General features: G+C 43.9%; 1 protein-coding gene across 1 annotated transcript; it reads right to left on the bottom strand.

Moving 5' to 3' along the window:
- Positions 1–15,996: 15,996 nt before the first annotated feature.
- On the bottom strand, positions 15,997–25,344 carry LOC119167292 (vasopressin V1a receptor-like). Its single transcript, XM_075872174.1, has 2 exons — positions 24,364–25,344; positions 15,997–16,910 (listed from the first exon to the last, which is right to left on the bottom strand). Exons 1-2 carry the CDS (start codon positions 25,150–25,152, stop codon positions 16,515–16,517), a joined length of 1,185 nt encoding a protein of 394 aa, XP_075728289.1. The 5' UTR covers positions 25,153–25,344; the 3' UTR covers positions 15,997–16,514.
- Positions 25,345–25,655: the final 311 nt, after the last annotated feature.

Below are 25,655 nucleotides of genomic sequence, written 5' to 3'. Positions count from 1 at the left end.
TCACTTCAACACCAGAGTGGATTGATATTAGAGAGTTTTAGTACTGCGTACGCTGCGTACGTGGCGGCGTTGCGTGCGTAAGGATGCCACGTTCTGCGTAGTGCGCATGCGCAGACCACAACTCGCACGTATCGCGTTACGTACGCAGCCGCTACGTACGCACGCATGAGATGCGTGGGTGCGTACGTATGAGCTGATCGTGCCGCTCTCGAACAAGTTCGCGAAAGCGCGAGACTTCGTTTTGCAGAATGGCGGCATCGAAGGCAAGCACCGACCGGCTCTGTGGTATTCTAGCCACCATATCTGTGGCTTAAAATATGGCCATAATCTGGCTATAACACTTGGATTGGCTCACATTGGCTGTCAACAACACGTGCTTCTATTTTGATCTACCAGATGGCGCAACACGCTCGTTACGTACGCGGGTACTACGGCGTACTAAAAGCCGATTAGTGGCAAACGACGCCACGTAACGCAAGGCGCTTGCGTTATGCGTACGTAGCACCATTCCGCAGTACTAAAACTCTCTATTGAGACTTCCGCAGGCCGCTCGCAAGGTTGTTCCGACAGCACTGTCCGAGGCACTGAACAAGCTTCACAAGACCCTCCAGAAGATGTCTCCGCCAACAGCTCCACGTCTGAGTGCCCTAGAGAAAATGGTGACGATGCTTTCATTGCAACTGTTTTTAATGTGCTATTTTATGTTTAGGACATTCTGAGGAAACTATCCTCAAAAGGACACTACGTGTGCACTTACAAAATGTAAGGGTGGGCTCTCAGTGATTTTCATTTTTTTTGTGCATTGTCAACATTGTGAATGGTTTGTTTTTAGGTAGTGGAATCGAAAACTTTGCACCACAGAAAGTTGTGCACCTTGGGTCTGAAAGAGCGAGGAAAGTGCTCGTATGGGATTAGTTGTTCTTCGCTTTTACATCCATTTTTTTGTGTATTGCAGTGCGTTCCTGTGTGCCAGCGACAATGTCTCCATCAATGAAGTACAAGCAAACCATTAAACATCTGCAAGCCAAAGTAGCAGCACAGCGGAAAACTATCAAAAAACTACGGAGACAGCCTCACCAAACTAACCACTCATTCGTTGCATACATTGTTTTGGTTACCCGCTATGAGGAGTAGGGACACTGTGTATTCGCTCGAAGTGATTTGCATAACCTTAAAAAGAATGTTGGGTATCCTGTCTGTATTTTTGTAGCAAATAAGGGCGAACTGTACACTTTACTGTGGGTCGCTTGGTCACTGTGTATGCTTTATCTCTCCAGCTCAAGTAATATATCGATAACAAAACCGCTTGTTGAAATGTCTTCGAGCGGGTAAGGAACACAGTATGAAGTGGGCACAGTTCACGTTATCACGCTTTTTGTATTTTAGCTTCTCATCAACCTCCTCATCTCGCCCATCAAAATTTTCAAAAGAATACCCAAACTTGTAGCGTTTGATGGGGCTGCGAACGCTGGCATTTTATTTTTATATAGCTTGTGAGTGATAACATACGATGTAGAGCCTTTGTGAAAAATAATGAGCCAAAGTGGTTTCCTTCTGCTATTTATTAGCCCTGTAATACCGCTCTCGTAACACCAATTAAGGTCCACAATTCTGGATAAGTGATGACTACAATCTATTTTAGCTCGCAAGCGTCACAACAACACCCAGACGCAAATCACTTGGGATCTTAAGTTTTTGATGATAAGAAGAGCCACAAGACCTGCCAGTGTTGTAGCATAAAGTTTGTCTTTCACGTAGTGAGCAAGCTGCAAAGCCCTACCTTTCTGAGGACAAGCAGGCATCAAGTCTGCTTTTTTTTTTCATTTTGGGCTAGCTGTTCTTAAGCACAGCCAGCACGCTGCAGCTTTGCCTTTCTGCTATATTGTGTCGTGTGGTTTCTGTGCACTCTTTTTTTCTATGCATTATTTTGGTTAACACCAGGTGTGATTCGCGACTTTATTGCTGTGTATATGTCACTTCTTCCTTCTTCTTCAGCATTGTGCGCTGTGTTTTTGCCATAGATCCTTACTTACCCACGGGCCTGGTGTGTCATACTTCACCAGCTTCTCGGCTTCTGCCAACTCTAGCGATGTGTGCGTTGTCTGTGTTCTCTCTGTATTTGTTACAATATTTGTTACAATTTATTTGTAAGGCGAGATGCATTTGTTGTCTACCTTTGTCATATTGTGCTTTTTATATTCTCAGACTCTACCTTGCCTTTGAATAAAACATTGCGGATACTCTGTCTCTTTGACTGATATATACATTGATCACTTGTTCCAAAAGAACAAGTGATCAACAAGGGAACAAAAGAACAAGAACAAGCGCGATGAATAAAATCGTAGTGAATTATCACTACCTGCATCTCTCTTTATTATAACTTAATCGAAATTAAAAAAAATAAAAAAATTCAAAATTTGCGCCAGTGAAACTGAAACAGGAAGCGCACGCCACTTGCTCTCACCAACCACCAGGTGTGCTAGGGTCGATTGGGCCGCTGGGGTCTACCGGAGTGTCCACTCTTCACCTTTCTTTATTTCTCTATGTCATCAGTATGAGAAAGCCGTTCTTCGCCCGCACAACGGAACGCATTGGTCGCTGAGTGGGTGGGCGGGAAAAGAGAAGCACACACATAAACACAAATAAGGAAACTTCGGTTGAATACACAGGCATGCACATCACGCTTGCTCGCAGCCACCGAAGGATCTGAGCTTGTTTGCGGAACGGCTGTCATCGCTTGCTATCGGGAGCTGGTGCTAAAACGCGCGGGCGGCTCCTTGTTCTTTGACAGCATCGCCAGCCAGCCGCTCAGTGACAAGCCGCGACACGCTGTCTTCGGCTGTTGGGGCTTTCGGGAAAGTCGAAGCCTGTTTGCGAGAGCCGCGCCATGAAGACTCTGAAGGGCCCCGGTCCAATCTTCCTGCAGGGCACGAGCTCCACACCACCGGACGTCCACATCAAAGCAATCGCGTCGATAGCTATATTCAGATGGCTGTTTCGTATGGTGTGCGTATATGTATACACAAAGGTCGGGAAAGGTGGAACGCGGACGGTCGGTGCCACTCGGTTTTTCGGGTCAATACTTCGGCTTGGGACAATCCGCTCGGCTCGAGTGGGCTTTCGTGCACTGGCGTTGTAGAAGGTTTCGGTTCGAGGCGAAGCCTCTGTTTGTCGTGAAATGAAAGAGAAAAATGGACGACAAACAGATCGGGAAACTGCGTACAACTGCCTTTCTCGTGCGTAAACTTCCGCGGCGCGTACACTAATGAGTGCGTGTGAGGGTGAGGGACATATGCATATGAACCCATCATTACTGTGAAAGTTGCCTGCAGTGGAGGTAGCGAAACTGTTTCACGGCATATGTTGCCCAAGATAGAAAATGAATAATAATAATAATAATAATAATAATAATAATAATAATAATAATAATAATAATAATAATAATAATAATAATAATAATAATAATTGATACATTATTATTATTGTTATTATTATTGTAACAATATCTACTCCTTAGCATACCGCCAGCGCACACGTCATAAAACGGTGCCCCCCCCCTGCCCCCTCCAGAGTCACCCCATCATCTAACTGACGCAGATTCTACTCGAACTTTAGGCCCTTTAGTCAACGATGATCGAAACGCGGGTGAAACCGGATACCAACGCACATTTTTAAGGGATACCGCTTGAGATCGACAGCTTGCCAAAGGGCTTTAGAGAGATGCGTGCTCGTAAGACACAAAAACGGACTACACGATGTTGAAGTTGATCTTACACCACGACATCTGGTGAAGAAGTCGGGAATGGAAAGCACCGCTTGGTAAGGGTGTGCAACGTTTAATCTCCTGTATTATTTACACGATGCGAGAATCACTCTGAGGCTTGTCGTGCGAATGATTTGCCTGAGCGCCTAAATAATGCAAAATAAGAACTTCAGATTCTCTCATACAACTTCTCTCCTACATTTTTAATGGTGTCGCTGTATGCTGCATTGGCAGCATGCAGTGACATTTGCGACAGTTGCCGGGAGCATTCTGCTCCCGGCAACCACTACAAGCTATCGCTGTGTCACGTTATTTACATTTGAAATATTGGCTCCGTGAAACACTCTACAACCGCTCGTCCACCATGTTACATGGTGAATGTCCCCTTTGTTTCTCAGTCATATACGGGAGCATTCGTTTAGTGGGCAGTTACGTTTTAATTCACTTGACAGTTCTCCCCTGCGCCCTCATCAGTCGAAGCGCTTGCTGTGACGGCCCTACACTCAATCTGCACAGAGGGAACGTACCCCTTCTTAGCTGCTCTTCGGGAACTAATCTAGAGCACACTTCGAGCTGGCCTTCGAGCTTTCCCGCAGCTGAGCAAGATCGATCGCGAAACACCTTAGCTTTAAACGCCCAGAGGACCACTAGGAGAAGAAAAAGGAGCACCCCGGTGCCCTTTGTTAAAGCCTTGCCGAGTGGGGCCACTCTCTTGCATGACTACTCGCCGCCTCATTGATTTCCAAATTAAGTCTTGGCCTTCGATCCGGAAGGACCGCATAGTGTTTTGCCAATTCAGCGTGCAGCCACACCGTTAAAAAATGTAGGAGAGAAGTTCCATAGGGCATCTGAAGTTCTTATTTTTATTTATTTAGGTGCTCAGGCAAATCATTTGCACCACAAGCATGCCCTTACTGAGCGGTGATTTCCATTCCCGACTTCTTCGCCAGATGTCATCGTTTAAGATCAACTTCAACATCGTGTAGTTCGTCTCTGTGTCTTACGAACAGGCATCTCTCTAAAGCCCACTGGCAGGCTGTTGATTTCAAGCTGTCTCCCTTAACAATGTGCGTTGGTATCCGTTTTCACCCGTATTTCGACCATTGTTGCCTAAAGGGCCTAGAGTTTGAGTAGAAGCTACGTCAGTTAGAACACAGGATGACTCTGACTCGTATAAGAACACGCTTTTCGCTATGATGTACTCCAAGTAGACGATTACAAAGTGATGTACGAGTCCCATTAAGTTGTGCCAGAAAGCAGATACGAAGGCAGAAGGCGGAAATCTTGACCAGAAAGGCGTCTCATCGCCTACACTACACTACCTTCCTTTGTCTTTCTTACGTCTTTAGAGTTAGATTTCCCGATTCCGTTCAGTTTGTAATGATCAAATAGACTTGAAATATTTGTACGTTTGTTGACCGTGCCCAATTTGTGATATCTAAAACATGCAACCAGATGTGCGGTTGTGTATTCAATTTCAAAAGCTGACTTCACGCATTTTTTATTTGTGTTCAGGTATTCTAGCCTGATGTGCAGCTTTTATTTAGTCTTATTATTGACTGTGGTGCATGAGGTATAATTCGTCTAACACGTTATATTTGTTTGATAACCGAATAGAGGAAAAAATAAACGGTCTAACCAAGCCCGAGTGAATTTTAAATAACTGACTCAATGTGTAGAAACAAAATTTTGTTACAATATGTTGAAGAATCATCATACAAATTTTGACTATCCCGTTGTGCAAACGAAAAAGAAAACCTCCTGAAACGAGAAAGGATAGATGGTTAAGGCATCGCGGTATGAAACTTATATTACTTCGGAATGGCAAAGAATTTTAGGCGGTAGTCTCACCAAGGAAACGTTATTCACTTTGGTAAGAATAGTATGAAAAAGTAAACCACTCGGTTCTTAACCTGCTCAAACTGACGAACAATTATTAAGAGTGCTTGTAAACTTCGCTACACCTGTCGTTCGCATCTCGTTGTTATTGAAAATCTCGTAACAACGTCTTGTAAGTATCGATGTTATCTAACATTGCATTGCACGAAACTTCTACTGCTACTACACCTACAAATTTAATAGAGAGCTCACGGGAAAACCCGAAGGAAATACATGTCTCTTTGCGTACTTTCGCATACAGTTTATAGGTTCTATCTGCACAATTCTCAAAGGGTCTCTTTCATACTATATAAAAAGTGCTACTGCACCATTGCACTAATACAGTGCCATAATATTTAAAATGTTGACGTCTGCTATCGTGTTGTTGAAATAGGTCTGTCGAGTACAGAGGCAGCTTTCACATCAAGATGATGAGGTTTTCTTATCATGCAAATGCAAATTTTTCGAAAATGAGGCGAAACCATTTGTAATGCGTCATGTCTTCTAGGATTTACGAATTTCGCTCGGGACGTTGCTTTTACCTAAAGACAAATCATTTGAACAAGACTACAGGCCTACAACTTTCTCACGACTTCGCTTATAACACGACAGCACACGAAGGATGCCATAGGATTAGCCAAGACGAGGGCGCGGCAAGGATTACGCAAGAAGCCACGAAGAAAAATACATGATCTCGTTCTAGTAACCCCACTGCGTTCTGAAATTATACCAGCGGCAATGCGCTTCGCCTTTTTAGGGGTGAAGCTCCGAAAGGCGTGGGTCTGTCCATCCTTTGTATGTATACGCAACCGCCTATAGCTCCACCTTTGCATCAGCCAAGTACTTAGTCCTTGTAAACATCCCACTACGCCCCATCACTGGTCCACCACTTCACCGACCATAAAGCAAATACTATTGAAAAGTAGCCTGCATGAAATGCAGGATAGTCGTGTACTTGTATTCAGGTGCGTGTTAAATAACCATATATTGTCCTTATGTGTCTATCCCTTGTTTTGTGCGTAACCGCCTATAGTCCCTCCTTTGCAAACTGCCCCACTACTTCGTCCTTGCAAACACCCCACAACGCCCGATCACCGGTCCACTACTTCACCGACCATAAAGCCATTATTATTAAAGCGTAACGGGAGTGGCGTATAGCTACCACTTGCAAAGAATAAAATTTCTTGTATAAATATATAGTGTTCGTCACATCTTTGATGATGTAGTGGGCGATATTAGCGGATGCTTTATGGTTTAGCGATAAAACCCACCAGCGCTTCGCACCACTCATCATAATTCACTCCGTGGATATGCTGCGATTTTTTTTTTCATTTTCCACACCGTGCTGTGCATGGGACCTTGATTGCCTTAGCGTGAATGTATTTTGTTTCGCCAACGCTGGGCAGATTCACCGAGAAAAATGAGAACGTTTGGTAGAGGAATCCGTGTTCCTGTGCGTAAGCGTGACAGAACAGCGGTGGCGTGAGTGGACTGTTGCGTGGGCGTTCATACACGTGCGAGTCTGTTCTTTGTTTCATTTTGCCGTCAATCGTTCAAATCGTTCGAACAGCCTTTTTCGCAGTGGCCTTCATTACGCTCTTTCTTGTTACTTTTTTGCAAGGGTTAAAGAATCGGTGGTTTGAAGGACATTCCTAATGTTTTGGTCATCCGAAGAAAAGCGCAGTTGCTAAGAACATATTTTTTGCACGAGTAGCAATTGCAAGAACGGCTACACCAAGACTGATAAGCTTATTTGTACACTGCATGAACTAATGTAAAAACAGTTTGTTACAACCGTTTTTTTTTGTGAGGTACAGTTTGGCGCTTGTCTTCTCTGACGTGTTGTACTGAATTGCCGTGTCACCACATATCATGGTTGAAAACCCACCATGAAATATTAGCAAATGCGGGCCTCTATACTTGAGTACTGAACTAAACCTGATGGGAAGCACAGCCACAAATGGGATTCAGAAATGAAGTTCTGCATCCCCAAGGAACTGAATGCGCAAAGCCGTTTTTCATTAGGTTTAATTTGCGTTCGCCTATGCGCTGCAAAGCCTGCAAGTGTGTACCACGTTTTAAAGAGTTTAAGATTCTCGGAATATGTAGGTATAATGAAACTGCGTTGAGTTGATGGAAGCCTATTGAATTAAAAAGAAAGGAGAACGGTGTATCAGCGACACGTCAGGCACGTCGTACGTATCAAAAAAGAGATTGTTCGATAGCTGAATAGCGTAAGGCTGTGTGAAGACTGAGCATCTCTGCATATTGTTACTTAAGTCTGGGTTTGCGCTTAGTCTACTTTTGTTGGAAGTGCCACTTGTGCTTTTCGATCTGTGTTCTTTTATTCTGTGTTTTTGATATTGGCGGTCAAAATAGGTCATTAAGCAAGTACCAACTAGGCCAACGATCAGTCTTGAAACGATGTCATGATTGGTTTAACTCTCGAGTTGCCCTGTTAGCCGGAAATACTGAGCACTCTGCGCGGAGTTAGGCAAACCCTCTGACATCTAATAACTTTAGCAGTAACTTTACGATAAATATCATTATTAAAATTATGAATATTTATTATAACTACTACTAATAACATTCTGTGCAATTTCCTTGGCATCTTTGTTAGTTCTCATTATTATTGTATCTAACAAAAAAAAACGAGTCCTAAATCTTTCACTTCTTTCCTTCATCAATTCATTTGAGTGATTAATTGATACGTGGGGTTTAACGTCCCAAAACCACCATGTGATTATGAGAGACGCATTCATTTGAGTAAGGTGACAAAGAAGAAACAAAGGAAGTCTGCATTTTCCCAAATACAACAATCTAACACAATAAACAGCTTTAGCACAGCAATACCTACCATTCCGAATGTCCGCCACTCTTCGTGAACATACAGTCATGTTCTGCCTCCTTTCCGGATGAATGACACAATCTGGGGAAGCTGTGATGCTTTTCGCAAAAAATGAGCTGCCTTGAATGTTGCCCTGATTTTTCAAGTGGGGCAGATCCAGTAGCCATACCATTTGAACCTGTTTTCCTCAACATAATGAAGTCATCATTTCAACAATCTCTTTGTAAAAGGCCTACTCAGTTGGTTTGTGCAGGGTAATCGCAGTGATGTTTGTCATTCAAGATCAAGTGAACACTTCCTAGAGATTACTTGAATTGGTGTATATATATATATATATATATATATATATATATATATATATATGAATAAAAAGAAGACACACGTCGAAAAACGGAAAGGTTTCTTTACGTTTCGGCCGTGGGACCGGCCTTCGTGAGGGTTATTCTGACGAAGGCCGGTCCCACGGCCGAAACGTAAAGAAACCTTTCCGTTTTTCGACGTGTGTCTTCTTTTTATTCATACTATTTACCGGCGTCCAAGAATTTATTTCCTGCAATTATATATATATATATATATATATATATATATATATATCATCACCAGCCTGTCTACGTCCACTGCAGGACAAAGGCCTCTCCCATGTTCCGCCAGTTAACCCGGTCCTGTGCTTGCTGTTGCCAATTTATACCCGCAAACTTCTTAATCTCATCTGCCCACCTAACCTTCTGTCTCCCCCTACCCCGCTTCCCTTCTCTGGGAATCCAGTTGGTGACCCTTAATGACCAGCGGTTATCCTGTCTACGTGCTACATGCCCGGCCCATGTCCTTTTCCTCTTCTTTATTGCAGCTATGATATCCTTAACTCCCGTTTGTCCCCTAATCCACTCTGCTCTCTTCTTGTCTCTTAAGGTTACACCTACCATTTTTCTTTCCATTGCTCACTGCGTCGTCCTCAATTTAAGTTGAACCCTCTTTGTGAGTCTCCAGGTTTCTGCTCCGTAGCTAAGTACCGGCAAGATACAGCTGTTATATACCTTCCTCTTGAGGGACAGTGGCAATCTACTTGTCATAATTTGAGAGTGCCTGCCGAATGTGCTTCACCCCATTCTTATTCTTCTAGTTACTTCAATCTCGTGGTTAGGCTCTGCGGTTATTACCTGCCCTAAGTAGACATAGTCTTTTACAACTTCAAGTGCACTATTACCTATGGCAAAGCGCTGCTGCTTTCCGAGGCTGTTGTACATTACTTTCGTTTTCTGCAGATTAACTTTAAGACCCACCTTTCTGCTCTCCTTGTTTAACTCCGTAATCATGAGTTGCAATTCGTCCCCTGAGTTACTCAGCAATGCAATGTCATCGGCGAAGCGCAGGTTACTGAGGTACTCTCCATTAACTCTTATCCCTAACTGTTCCCATTCTAGGCTTCTGAAAACGTCCTGTAAGCACGCAGTGAATAGCATTGGGGAGATTGTGTCCCCCTGCCTTACACCCTTCTTTATTGGTATTCTGTTGCTTTCTTTATGAAGCACTATGGTAGCAGTTGATCCCCTGTAGATTTCGTCAAGAATGTTTATATATATTTCATCTACGCCCAGATTCCGCAGTGTCTGCATGACGGCTGATATTTCTACTGAATCAAATGCCTTCTCGTAATCTATGAAGGCTATGTATAGTGGTTGGTTATACTCTGAGCATTTCTCTATTACCTGATTGATAGTATGAATGTGGTCAATTGTTGAGTAGCCTGTTCTAAATCCTGCTTGTTCCTTTGGTTGATCGAATTCTAATGTTTTCTTTACTCTGCTAGCAATTACCTTTGTAAATAGCTTGTATACTACAGAGAGCAAGCTGATCGGCCTGTAATTCTTCAAGTCCTTGTCATCTCCTTTCTTATGTATTAAGATGATGTTAGCGTTCTTCCAAGACTCTGGTACTTTTCCCGTCAGGAGACACCTCGTAAATAGAGTGGCTAGTTTTTCTAACACAATCTGTCCTCCATCTTTCAGCAGATCTGATGTTACCCGATCCTCACCAGCACCTTTGCCTCTGTGCATGCTCTCCAAAGCTTTTCTGACTTCTTCTATCATTACCGGTGGGGTGTCGTCTGGGTTACTGCTAGTTCTTATAGTAATAATGTCGTGGTTGTCTCGGCTACTGTACAGATTTCTGTAAAACTCCTCCGCTATTTTAACTATCCTATCCATATTGGTAGTTATTTTGCCTTCTTTGTCCCTTAGTGCATACATCCACCTTTTGCCTATCCCAAGTTTCCTCTTCACTGCTTTGACGCTTCCTCCGTTTTTCAGAGCGTGCTCAATTCTCTCCATGTTATACCTTCTTACATCGCATACTTTACGTCTATTAATCAACTTCGAAAGCTCTGCCAGTTCTATTTTGTCTGTTGTACTTGACACTTTCATGATTTGACGCTTCTTAATTAGGTTCTTCGTTTCCTGGGAAAGCTTGCCGGTGTCCTGTCTAGCTACCCTGCCTCCAACTTCCACTGCACACTCCGTGATGATACTAGTCAGATTATCATTCATTGTATCTACGCTAAGGTTGGTTTCCTCGCTAAGAGCAGAGTACTTGTTCTGCAGTGACACTCTGAATTCCTGTACTTTCCCTCTCAGTGCTAGCTCATTGATTGGCTTCTTGCGTATCAGTTTCTGTCGTTCCTTCTTCAAGTCTAGGCGGATTCGAGCCCGTACCATTCTATGGTCACTGCATCTTACCTTGCCAACCACTTCCACATCCTGCACGACTCCTGGGTGTGCAGTCATTAAAAGTCTATTTCGTTCTTATTTACGCCATTAGGGCTCCTCCATGTCCACTTGCGGTTTTCTCGTTTTCGGTAGAAGGTATTCAAAATACGCAAATTATTGCGTTCTGCGAATTCTACTAGTAGCTCTCCTCTGGCGTTTCTAGTGCCGATGCCATAATCTCCTACTTCCTGGTCTCCAGCCTGCTTCTTCCCTATCTTTGCATTAAAGTCGCCCATTACTATAGTATACTGTGTTTTCACCTTACTCATTGCCGATTCTACGTCTTCATAGAAGCTTTCAACTGAAGCGTCATCATGGCTGGATGTAGGCGCGTAAGCCTGTACTACCGTCATTTTGTATCTTTTATTCAGTTTAATTACAATGCCTACCACCCTTTCATTAATGCTATAGTAATCCTCTACGTTGCCAGCTATGTTTCTGTGAATTAGGAACCCTACTCCCAGTTTTCTTCTGTCTGCCAAGCCCCGATAGCAAATGACGTGCCCATTCTGTAGCACAGTATAGGCCTCATCTGTCCTCCTAACCTCACTGAGCCCTATTATATCCCATATACAAATCAAATACACAAGATATTAATACCAAGGGCTACAAAGTCTTATGTAACAGCAAAGGTGACAACTTGACTCGTTTGCGTGACTTTTACACCCTGAATTCTTAGTGTAAGCGGCAAGAAATTTTAACCAAACAGCCCTATTATATCCCATTTAATGCCTTCTAGCTCCTCGAATAATACAGCTAGGCTTCCCTCACTAGATAACGTTCTAACGTTAAACGTTGCTAAGTTCAAGTTCCAATGGTGGCCTGTCCGTATCCAGAGATTCCTAGCACCCTCTGCTGCTTTGCAGATCTGACCGCCGCCGTGGTCAGTTGCTCCGCAGCTGGTGGGGACTGAGGGCCGTGAGTTAATTGACGAATGCCTACGGGAGGGGGTGGCCAGATACTGCACCAGGGTGGCCAATCCTTCTCTGGTGAGATCATCGGTGCGTACCGCCTTTAAGCCGGTACGATCAGACAGTAGTGGGAATGCTCCCACTACTGTCTATATATATATATATATATATATATATATATATATATATATATATATATATATATATATATATATATATATATATATATATATATATATATATATATATATATATATATATATATATATATATATTACTGTTTGTTTTACGTTCGTGGCCAGAAGCACTGTAGCATTAACACGAGGGCAACGTTCATACAATGTCCCAACAGCAGATGTATCGCAACACAGGTTCCATTCATCTGGGACACCAGTTAAAAAGTTAGATACTTCATACGTGCACCTGCAAGAACTTGTTGCAGCAAGCGTATGTATTTTTTTATTTCCTTGCGTATTGAGCTCAGTGCATTTTGATTTGGTGTGGCAACTGATCTCTTAAACATTGCCACTCCAATTGTTTTGCGCTGAAGCCACTCAGATATTCAATTTGTACACTTAAAAAGTATCATTTTGTGTTGTAAAATTGGGCACTTATACATCCAATAACGTTTCTCATGTCGAGGTTTATATTTTCACACGTGACACTCTATTTCTTTGCCATGACGCGATCGGTGAGACAAGTCTCTTTTAGTCTCGAAATCGCTACATTCTCTCCATTAAACTTAGTACAAGGAGGGCAAAGATAGAAACAATCGAGCATGAATACCATTGACGCCCTTCACGTTGAACCATCTTTGAAACCATCGCTTAAACCCATAGCGTACGATATTCCTAACGCCATCATTTTACCCGCATGAAGAGGTATTAGAAACCTGCCCATACATTCTTCATAACACAATAATATTACACACTGGAGTGGCAGCTCTGGCATTTGGCGAAGTGATCACCCATGGTGTTCCAGTAGCTATGGTGTTTTTGCTGTTCATGTGCTATTTCGTAGCTTTTTTGCTCAGCCGCTACGGCTGGGCTTTGATTTACGTATCGTGACGCATGTTATGTGAGAATTATACAACTTCATCGAGACCAAGAATGGATCAGACGATGGAGGAATGGGGTCAAGGCAGATGATGGACCACCAGGCCATTCTTGGTGGCCGAAAGTCCTTGTGCTTCAGCGATCCCCTCGGCCCAGTATGCGATCCAGAGTAGGCATTCCTGTCGTGGGCTGTGCAGAGTAACCTGCCATAGCTCGTGTCGCTTAGCCCCCACAAAGTGGGCATTTGGCTGGTATATGGCATTTTCAAATATATTGTTACGTTCACAGTCGACGTAAAAATATGATTTACATTGGCTCGTGGGCTCGAGCAGCGACGACAAGGGGGGTCAGGTGTACCCATGGCAGGTGCTATTGTGAACTGATCAAGCGGGATGCCAATGTGCCCATTGTAGTAGGCGCCAAACGAGTTTCTCTGCCTGAGACAAATATTGGTGTGCTGGCGTGTAGTTCTTGAGAAAATCGCTATAATATAAGGTAATTTGATGCCTCTGATAGCCTCTGATAGCAACCCCAACACGTTTCGGCAAAAAGTTCAGACGCATTTCCTTAATATTTCATCTTGACGTTCTTTTACTTCTTTTCCGAGCGTTTTTATGTTACGGAGTGTTCTTATATACTTCATCGCCATGTTTACGTATTGCTGACTTATTGCTTTGTTAATTTTTTTTTATTACTAACCGACATTGTACCGTTTTTATTTTGAAATTTACATGCGATTCTTCACTGTAACCCCCCTTACTCAATGCCTTCTGGCCTGTAAGGTATTTTCAATAAATAAATAAATAATTTCATGGTAGGTAATTAGGCATCCTACGCGTTGTGAAAAAAAGGCAGACCATCTACTTTCTAGTGGACAAGTGCTCGGGTTTGTGCATGGACGGCTGTATTCCTGGGATGTCCAAAATGCGCGGGGCCTACAAAACAGTGATTAATCATTTAGGAGGACAGACAAAGTGTATACGATATGGTTGACTGGTGCATGAATGAAACACTGTAAGAAAATTACGCGTGGCAGTTTTGAGTCTGAGAGTGCATACTTCACTTGAGCATGAGCTTGTTCTTGTTGACCTTCTCTTAGCTACTGCTGAAGCAATATCAGCCTCTTCTTCTGCCTCAATTGGCTGAAACACTTGGTGAAAAGTGGCGAAACAAAGCATCTTGTGGGCATTATCTGATACTGATATTGCCACTGCAAAGGTCTGACGGTGGGAATAGTCCACGGTGTATACATAAGCGACCGGGATAGAAGATGCGTAGCGCTTATAAAGCGATCGAGCTTTGGCTGCTCTAAGGTCGTTAATATGGGTTATATGAATGCCTTTCTGTAATGATGGTGTGTATAGACAGATGTTAATGCATACGGGCGATAAATTTTGTGGGGGTGGTACAATCCTCATGAGGACAATATTGAGGCGCTGAAGGAGCTGCCTTTCTGGTTCGGACTGGTAAAGGCAGGTATAATGGCTTATGAGGTGTGCTTAAACTAATTAATTGATCGTGTTATGCACACGTAACTTCGGTAGTTTGCTCGTAGCTGTACTTTTAGGAAAGCGAATAGCAGTTTCATATACCATGTGGATGAGCGGATCGACCTGATCTCTCTCACGAGATGAAAGGGGGAGATGAGGGAGGGAATAATAAGTCATTCTAAAAAGACAGCATGCTTGGATAAGGCGTCGGCGCGTGTCGGCTTCATTCATGCCCCCGTGTGAAGTAGAAATACCCCTAACGAGGATGGATGTATTTTGCACCAACCTCCATGTTGCACCTGCGCCTGTGTGATTGGGACTGTTATTGGAAGTGTGGAAGCCTACAACTCTGATGTGGTTTACCTGATGAATGAGTTGATCATGCAAGTATATTGATTCAGCCGGAGACGAAGAGTCTTTAGGACGAATGAGAATAAGTTAATATTTTAAATAGCTGGACATCTGATGCGGATGCTCTGGGGGTGTTTTTAGACCGTTTTCATTCTTATTTGGAGGGTGCATTCTATTGTGCCACAGTTGCCCGTAGTCTTGCAAAGTCTGAATTCAGCGGCGTATAGTGAGTGTTGCGGGGCCAGCTTAGTCGATAATTTTCGTGCCTGATGGATTAGAGTTATAATTAAAAATAAAATAGAACGTCCTTTTGAAAAATCTTTAGATATACACACTTCATGAAACTGGCATGCATGATGGTTCCTGACAACTGCTTTTGCCAAAAGATCTTGTAGTTACCTCTTTGATAGCCGCCCATAAATGATCAGGCATGTAGAATGAGTGGCTGCCTCTTCGTGCTTTCCACTTTTGGTCTGTCTTGAAGTCGTTTGTTTCCTTTCGACACAGCTCAGACATGCACTGAGAACCGAAGTCAGGCTAGCAGAGAAGAGTAGCGATGTGCGGGTGTGCGATTACACCAACGCAACCTACCCTTTGAGGTGAAGCCTATGTGTCCTCCAAGTTATTCATAGATAGTACTTGTGTATGAAGAAGGTATTTTACTTCGGCGAGTAAAACCAGACATATAGCCCTGAATATCACCTTTTTTATAGTACGTATATTTATTCGTAGTCCCTGCTTGACATAGCGGTTATTTTCATCATCAATTTCGAGCTATGTTCGATGATGCACGAATGACCACCGGACTCACAAATACACGTCATAAGTTTCTGAGCTAATTTCTTTTTGATTCAGATGTGTAAGAGCTGTTTCGACTGATACATTGTCATGGGATGGGTATGGGAGGCGCTACTGGCTGCCAAAGTTTAGAATAGACGTTAGGACAAATAAACAGTCTTTATTGAGGGTCTTCGGAACGCGTTTGAGCACGAGTGGACCGATCCAACATTGGAACATAGATGTCAAGCCTTTCTACTGAAGGATGGACCCATTGGACTGCCCATAGTTTTTCTTCCAGACCTGGATAATTATTGCCAGCTTCCAGATGGACGGCGAGATGCCTTGACCACAGCGTAACGTGTGGCATCACAAGATAATATGCTTTGAGTTTGATAAATGCGTGGATGCATTATTTGGCTGCATCTCTTGATAAATCATGTGTCATGGTGCGGCGTTAGGGTACACCCCAACCGGAAGTAGTTTGAGTGTCATAGCCTGTGGTCTGGTTGACTTTTCGTGTGACGGAGGTTACTCTCTCCACTCAAGTAAAACATATTCATCCGGACCAACGTTAAGGACATCACAGCAAAATACAACTGCCAGATCTTGATGTTAGCAGTGAGTGTTTAGGAGACTACGTTCCAGCTGCACACTGCTCTTGATCAACCATGGTGTCCTACCTGGACAGAGTTTTCTCGGTACACGAGGCAGAGTCATAATTAACCATCGTTACTGTCCTTGAGTGTCTGCTCGAGTAGTTGAGGGTCAGGTTGACCATCTGTTGGCTGCCACCATGGCGCCTCAACGTGCCCCTGCGACTGAAGCAGGGCAGAGCCTTGAGGATTGAGCCCACGAAACCGCGTGAGTCCCGAAGCTGCCTCTTTTCGAAATAAAGAAATATGTACGGGTTGATGGCACTGTTGGAGGCCGAGATGACGCCGAACAAAGCCACCAGGTTGGCATCTAGGATTCCGGGTTGTCCCAGAGCGAGGATGACCTCCTGGACCATGTATGGCACGTTGGTCACCAGGAAAGCACCGAACACCACCGCCGTCAGCTTGAGCGTCTTGACCTGCATGAAGAATGCAAGGTGAGAATTAGCAAGACGCTGGTCCGCAGAGTGAGAGAGCGAGAGATTATTTGAAAGCGAGGAGGTTAGCAAAAGAATATCTGCTGTTGTCTACCGGGTGCTTCGGAAAAAAAGGAAAATAGTCTCAAACAAGAGGAGTGAAGATGAGTCTATAAACGCCTCACGAGCTCCCTATGAATTTTTCGATGCCAGTATGACACGCTGTTACAAATCAGATCACCACCATTCAGCTTGGGCGTGCCAAATCTTCAAGGTCGAACATTTGCCCTTCCTACTACTCTCTGGTTTCCGTTACAGTGCCATAGGAGGCACGACAGCCGACATCATGAAACAGTAACTTATACACATTAAAAGCTTGCATCACTGATGCAGTTCGCAGACTTTCAAAAGTATAAATTAATTCAGGCTTCTGCCACATTAAACAAGACGACACCGTTCGATACTTCAGCTGTCAGGTCATAATGACATGCCCTTTCAAAGGGACCACTTGTCATGGCCGTTAGGAACAATGAATTGCCCGATTCAGACGTGGCGTTAGCTCCTTGGAGATTCGGTACCAGATGCAGTGGAGACTTTTTTTTTCATGGTGCAATCATTTTATGCGTATGCGTTGCTCTTCGATCTGTTTTTGTTCGTGTCACCCATGGGTCGGTAAAAACTGTGAAGCTCCCTCACACTCACCCATTAATATATTTGAGCTTCCGGGCTCACTCGGATCAAAACTCTCCTGAAGCGGACTCACTCGGACTACGACTCACTAAGATGTTCCTGAATCGGACACACTTGGACTCACGAAAGTATGAATCACTCGGACTCGCTCGGACTCAGACTCACTACTTGAACTGAGTCTGAGTGAGTGGACTCATGAGTGTGTTCGCGTGCTTGTTTCAGTGCCATTTATAACCAGTATCTCACATGAAGGTGCTCTGCATTGCGCCTTTTATTCTTGTACTTTCATGTACAAGTTAGTGATTCTAATTGATGTTTTGATTGATTGATATGTGGGTTTACCGTCTCAAAACTACTATATGATTATGAGGGACGCCGTAGTGGAGGGCTCCGGAATTTTTGACCACCTGGGGTTCTTCAACGTGCACCCAAATCTGTGCACACGGGCCCACAACATTTCCGCCTCCATCGGAAATGCAGCCGCCGCAGCTGGGATTCGATCCTGCGACCTGTGGGTCAGCAGCCGAGTACTTTAGCCACTAGACCACCATGGCGGGGTAATGATTCTCTTTGAGTGAGGATATTTTTATGAAAAACTTTCTTTCAAAGAGATATCGTGCGAAGTTCGAGACACCCTCACCCTCCCCTCGTAACTGATGCTTCACATGTATAAATATTGATCTGATGTATGGACGCTATAGCATTGATGTATGTGTGTGCAGACGTAAATATAAACATGAGCCGACGTAGGACTGGTAGAACGCTGAATTTGAGCAGATAAGAGCGTATAGGTCGGTAAAAATGTGTAGCTCACTTAGCCTCACTCAAAACACTGTTTTCTTCTTAGGTCTCACTCAGACTCAACAAATTTTTTCTCAACTGGACTCACTTGGAGTCTGACTCACTGAAGCATTAGGTACTGATCCGTACTCACTCAAACTGAGATTCGCTTGTTCGATCTGAGTCGATGTGAGTCGGGTCATAAATAAATTTGCTCACCGAATGGCAGCAACTAAAGCTCTTTTTAGAAAATAAAAAAAGAACACTAAAACTACAAAATTTAAAAATATTTTGATAATAAAAACCCACAATGTATAGCTGCGATTCCAGCCCACGGAAGCGGGTATTCTACCAGTGTGCCACTTGGGTGGAGCTGCGAGAAGCTCTTAAGCGACGACACCTTGCAGGCTACCAAATAAAAGCGCCACAAAAGATTTGACTCTATTTGGGTAGAGTGTGGTATGGGTTTAATTTTTCTGAGATCGTTTCGAGCCCTCCGCTGTTCTAGTTTACTATAACGTGCATATAAATGTGTGCAGTGGAATGGTAGATATAAGGCACACATGTGCAATATTTTTTCAATTTGCAAACTGTATTATTTTCATTTAGTACGTGGAAGATCCCATACCTCAATTGAAATGATCACAAGAAGCCCTCAAACCACAATGTGCGTAATTGTAGGCTGTCTGTTGCTTCGTTAGAATCCCTACCCCTTTTTGGTTGGGGAACTCAAGTTTATCTAACCTGCACCTTTAGAAGCTGTTCTCACCATCGGATTAAGATGGCTTATAGAGGCGTACTTTGCATGCACTTGGCTATTTTGCAAACTATATGCGTGGAATAAAGCACACGTTCAAACCGTATCCCTAAAGTAAGAAACGTACATGTTTGTGACTTTTGGTGATATAGTGTAACCATAAGTATATTTACTCTTAACAATTGCCGGCGTTTCGAATTCACAGTACCACTATACGAGTATTAGAGATGACGTAGGGGAGGACTCTGCAAATTTCGACCATGTGCGCCTGGGGTTCTTTATTGCGCACCTAAATCTAAGTACACGGACCTCAAACCCTATGTACAAGGACGTTGTGTATCAGCTCAATGAGCTGCTTCTGTGCAGTTTATATATATGTAACCCTGTACAACTGCAGTAACTAATGGCCTCGGTAGAGTAACTATAGTACCTAATTAAATTGTGGACCGTGCATACACGCGTATACCCTGCTGTCAAAAAGTAAACCATTCAAACTTGCAATGAATCCAGCGGCCCGGGATTGGTGCGATATTTAACGACTTGACTGTACGCCTGCAACTGTCAAAGCATTCACGCGACTTGTCTGCATGCGTGTTATACCAGTGCAATTACGGCGAGTTGACTTTTGTAGGGGATATCACGCAGCACAATCGAACAAATGTTCTGCAGCTTCACCAGACTGGCGAAGGAATTAACGCGAAAGCAGCAGACTGGAATAGTACACGTAGATAGACTAGCAGCTTTAGGGACAATGTGCTTCGGCTTTGCGCTGTAGAACTACGGGATACTGTCAATAAGCCTCGGCCTTTGAGGCGCATCATGCCTAACGCGCCGCAGGACGTCGTTCGTGCGTGCGTACACGCGCTTCTGGACACAATTTTCATTCCACGCGACTGCCATTTCATCGAAGAATTTTGGCTGGCGTTGCGTTAATAGGCTACGCGTTTGATACGAAGCGCGTGATGAGTGCGCCGATAGGCTGGAGAAAGATCGGCGCGAACTCATAAGTACGGAGGGGGTGCGCACATGAATGCTCCCTATCATCAGCGACAACTCTGCGACATCTAGCGGGCTGTGTGTTCGTCTAGCGGTCTGTGGCTCTGAGGCACCACAGAGGCGCTGCCACAATCTTGGCGGACCTCAAGGTCAGATTCGAGAAACCCGGTGTTTTGTGGGTTTCTACCTTCCGCATGGGAGCTATGGCTCTAGAGAAGCGCCGGCCCAGCCTACCCTCCCATCCTGCAGGCAAAGCTGTACTGCAGTACTGTCCATTAAGCACTAATCAATTAAGAACTACTCCACGCTTTTACTAAGAAAATGCGAAACAACAGCTTCAAGGAGCGCACGCAGGTAAAAAGAGTTAGCGCTCCGTGGCCGACTGCATCATGCAATGCATGCCAAGGTGAGTGGAATAAAAAGGAGATCCTGACTTGAAGAAGAAGCAGAAAAAAAAGCACTCAACGCTCAAGTGTCGCTTTCACTCGCCCGCTGCACACTCACTGCAACATCACAGATGGCTCTTGCTCAGAATTGTAGTGCGATTTCAGAATTTTTGCATCACCCTTTTCCAGTGGCGTAAATCCGTAAAGACAACAATGGAGGGCATACATCTTGCAATGGTGGCCATTTTGTTTTTATACGTGTGTTAGTTTTAATCATATAAAATTAAAACATACATTGCAATAATAATAATAATAATAATAATAATAATAATAATAATAATAATAATAATAATAATAATAATAATAATAATAATAATAATAATAATAATAATAATAATAATAATAATAATAATATAGTTCCGAGCTTGAATATCGGCATCTGCTCAGAAGAAATAACACTGAGTATCAAACAGTGTATAAGCGACATCGCAGGGCGAAGTTAGTTTCTGATTGCAACTCGTAAGTAGGCGCTCGCATTTTTGAAGCTGCATCATCCGGGTTAAAGCATGCAATAACAATAGTAGCACTTGTTGTGCTAGCGCATAAAGGCATTGCCATCATGTCCACCAACTCGAAATATACTTCGTCTATGTCCAATTAAAGTGCTGCAGGTTTCAGAGTTGGTTTTACGAAATGTGCGTTGTCATTGTTTCCATTGAAATGGACATTCGAAGATAAATCTCGAAGGGGGACAATTGCATGAGGTGTCCCCCTCCCCCAACTTGAACACAGTGGCACTCTGCCACCCTTATTCCCTCCATCATTTACGCCACTGCTATTTTCAATCTGGGCAAATCGATTTTCGGTAATGCTTTAATCGATTAGGTCGATTGATTGAAAGTCAGACATTCGTAAGAACTAATTGTTTCGCGGGTGGCTTTTCATTGATTATTCTAGTAATCACTCAATGATATAAACATCCCTAGTGGCTGAACCAGAAATAAGATAGCTAGTGTTGGCTATATCGATGAATGTTTTCTGGTAACGTTAGCTAAATGGAGGGTAACGCTAGCTAGTGTTGTTACGTGCGGCAGCCAAGTGATGTAATTACTGATAATTGTTACGAGCTCTGCAATAATTGCTAATATATGCAACATCTCTCATTGTTTTCAATTTCCTCGAGCTGTTTCGTTCATCATTCCCTCAGAGCAAAGCAGAACGTAAGATAAGGCTAATTTTACCACGCGTGTCTCTTGTACTTAGTCATCGCATAATAAATGCATATATTTTTAGAGTAATAAGCCCTTAAACAAAAAATAAAAGACGTGTGCCGCTAAACAAATACACTTTTAAACTGCGTCTGCGCAGCTGTAACTGCGATATTGATGAGCATTTCCAAAAATGCTTCGCTCGAACTCTGCTGAATAAAAGCCACAAACAAAAAGCCTCAAATGCGTGGGAGTTGTGGCGCACTTCATGGGAGCTATCGAGTTGCAGTTGTAAATAGGAAAACGGCACTTCGAATGTACGTATAAAGAAATATCTACAGACAAAAATATTCAAACGGCTCTATTGCACGTGGCGCACCATCAGCGATCAATGGTAAGCCATATTACGATAAAAAAAAAACGCCACTGTGTAAGGCCCAGCTACACACGAACGTCAGCAAATATGGCGCATCGACTCGACGTTCCTCGCTCCAACCAGCGCCCCTCAATCTCCCGCCCAGCAACGTCCTCCATCACTGTTGCACACTTTGCGTAAATAAACAGAAATTTCGCGTGGCATCACAGTTGATGACTCAGGAGATCTAGCTGTTGGATGTGCGTAAAGTCACCAGCGTTCCCGCGGAGGGGTGTACAGATTGGAGCTGTCGAAAGCACCTGATCGGTGGCCTTGGCGGGAATATAAACAAAAACATATATGCGGAGAAAACTCGCAGCTCGTCTCAGCATTTCCTTGTGGCGCATATCATTGACGCAGCGGGACACCCATTTCACTTCTTCGACAGAGCGAGACTTCACCATTTGCGATCGTGACCGAATGTATTCATAACAAAATTAGTTCAGAACTTCTTGCCAATGGAAGTCACCTGCCTACGGTCTTACTTCGTATGTCAAACTTTTTTCGGTCATGTGCGTCACGGCTATCGATCGATCGATATGCACCCGGGCATGCGGATATCGTAGTGTGCGGATAGATGAGCATTCGACGACAAGGGGAGAATATGTACAGAACATATATAGTTGCCGTTTGTGACTATGCTTAGCGCCAAGATGGCTACTTTGTGACCCCGTCTGGCTATATATAGATTGAAGGATGGCTTCATGACTACCATCTGGCTACTTCCGCTCTGTCGCCATAGGTAGTCATTGTTCGTGATACCTGCAGACAAAACAGACTACTTCCAGCCTGTTCTTCCGTATCAGCCCATGCGCGCGCGTCCTTCCCCACCAGCAGGATGTTGCGAATTGAGCCACTCCAGCAAAATGCACGGCGAACCTGCAAATGCGAAGTGGCGTGCTTACAAACATGCTGGAACGCATGCCACTAGATCTCTACTTATGCCGCCCGCCACCTATTCAGATTCTAAGCGTAAGTTTCAAAATTCGATGCATGGCACGTGTTCGCGCATGAATTTGACGAAAACAGAAATCCGCAACGAAATTGAGCTATATACTGTTGATCTGAACCAGATATGACCAGTGGAAGCTCAACCGGTATCACATGAACTCTACTCATCATATTCAATCTCCGGCTTCAAATAACAACTGCGTCAATGTGTAATGTTCGTGATGACTCATTGACGGGAATGTAACAATTTCAGTCTGTAACTGGCAAAATATGTATATATTCTACTAAACTGCATGCATGGCACACTGAATTCACTGCAATTTCTTGTTTTATTTGCAACCTACTTGTTGCTCTAAGTCCAAGAAAGAGGAAAATGTTTTTTTTTTCAATTTTCATTGTCTTCCTTATTTCTAATGGCATTATTTGGTGAAAAATAACAAAAGCTGTACTCATATTATCACTTCTCTTCGACTTGGCTATACCAAAGCCGCTGGATCAAAGCGCACAGGTGTTTTCATTCAGCGGCCGTGGCTATACTTTCGCGATAGAATTCAATGACATGGCTACTTTGGCTACTTTTGGCCTGAGTTCAGGCTACATTTCAATTCAACACAACGGCAACTCTGACATTGAAGGCCGTAGTTCTCAAATACCACCTATGTCTAGTGTGTGGGAAAATGTTGATTTCTTCACGATTGCGGCGCGATGATAACTACGGGATTGCATTATCAATTCTGTCAACTCGATGTACGCTAAAAGTGCTCGGGTGCTTCCGACACAGTGTAATTACTCAGCTTTTGCAGCATCCTTACATTCCACAACCCTCTAGCCTTAAGCCTAAACACGGGATAACTGCGAACGTACCTGCATGCGCAGGGGCCTTGTACATGAAATGAGACTGCGGTGAAGCGAATTGCACCGGCGTCTCCAAAGAAGCCATCTTGGACATATATACGCATTCGACCCGCATGAGATTTGGAACCCAAGTGAAGCTATGACTCCAGGGTCAGCCTGAGTCTCAGTGACTAGATTAATGAGTAAGTATGTCAAGATACACCAAGTGAGTCCATTTGAAGAGTAAGCTACAAACACTTACCGTAGAATGCAGTTGACGTCTGAAATAAGATGCAGTAGTTCTATTCAGGACTTTATTCATATTTCACCCGCCAGTAAATCTATTTCCACATTTTAATGTCTCTCTGCATTATGATGTCCTGGTTTTATTTTAAGCTTCTCATGCATAGAAACGTATTGCTCAAGTTAGGTCACTCACCTTAGCTCGGGGCAACGTAGAAGCAGTCTGCTGCCCCACTTTTCCGCTGGCCGAGCTGTGCTTCCAGATGGCCCACAGTATTCCCGCGTAAAGTGTCAGCAAAAGCACAAGAGGTGCGATAAACACCATGATGAACACGAATGCCATGTATATCTGGCGGTAGTAGAGCGGTGTGCCACGCTCGTAGAAGATGGACGCGCAGAAACACTGTCCAGGCAGCACTTCGACGGTGTGGAACACGTAGACATTCGGCAGCGACGGTATGCACGAAGCTACCCACGTGATAGCCGCCAGCTTCCACGGGTCAGGACTGGGAGCCAGTGGTGTCGTAACGGCGATGTGCCTGTCTACCGCGATCGTAACCAGCATGTAGGTCGAGGAGACTAGTGCGAACGTCTGCAGGAACTTGAAGAAGCGGCAGAATAAATCGCCCGCAATCCACAGTCGGCCCATCACCTCCCACACCACCTGCGAGATCATCGTGACGCAAGCAACGAGAAGGTCCGCTATAGCCAAGTTCAGGAACAGCACTCGCGCTTTTGAGATTCGCCGATGGCGTCGCTGCACGACGAGCTTCCAGCAGACGACGCTGTTGCCGATGACGGATGTGACGATCATGATGATTATGATGGCTATGCGGACGCGCTTGTGGTAACGGGGGCCCATGATGTCACCTTCGAGCCCTTCGTCATCGACGATCCCTGTGATGTTCTCGGCATTGAGCAATATGCAGGTACGATTCTGGAAATTGTGTTGAGTACTAACGCTGTCAGTCGATGATGCTGCCATAATAGCGCAGCCCAGGCCCTCTGGCAGCGTTCCTTCATATTACCAGTCGTCTGTTCATCCTCACATTCGTGTTGTGTGTGTAAGGGCTGCCATTTTCCTTGCCGGGCTTCAAAAAACACCGATTTGACCTTTTTTCTTTATTCGCCGCCTTTAAGTAAAGAGTCTCGAATCATGTCCGTTTCAGATTCCCCGGTGACGACACTGTAACATAAAAAGCAAAACCTCTGAGCATTTCGTGTTACACACAAATTCTGCTTTGATAGAAATTGAATTTCGGCAGCAGAAAGCGACCGTTATTCTGTTTTATGCCTGGCATACTTTTGGATCCATAACTTTCTAACGCGTGAAATGCCTCGGTTGCCCTTTGTGTTTCACAGCAAGCAGTAACCGCAAGGAAAGCTACTTGTTGTTTCGGAAACATGTTAGCATCAGTTGACTCTTATGTTAGACCTAAGAGTTCACACAAATCTTGCGCAACGTAGGCGAAGCTGACAATAATTAGT

This window comes from Rhipicephalus microplus, chromosome 1 (assembly GCF_043290135.1).
Source record: "Rhipicephalus microplus isolate Deutch F79 chromosome 1, USDA_Rmic, whole genome shotgun sequence".
Taxonomy (NCBI): domain Eukaryota; kingdom Metazoa; phylum Arthropoda; class Arachnida; order Ixodida; family Ixodidae; genus Rhipicephalus; species Rhipicephalus microplus.
This window is presented reverse-complemented; position numbering and strand designations above follow the sequence as displayed.

What these genes read in the sequence shown, in the direction of transcription:
- LOC119167292 (XM_075872174.1), bottom strand. Translation starts at nt 25,152, where the DNA reads ATGGCAGCATCATCGACTGACAGCGTTAGTACTCAACACAATTTCCAG. An exon ending in CTACGTTGCCCCGAGCTAAG is followed by an intron (nt 16,911 to 24,363) that starts GTGAGTGACCTA and finishes TTCTTCATGCAG; the next exon opens with GTCAAGACGCTCAAGCTGAC.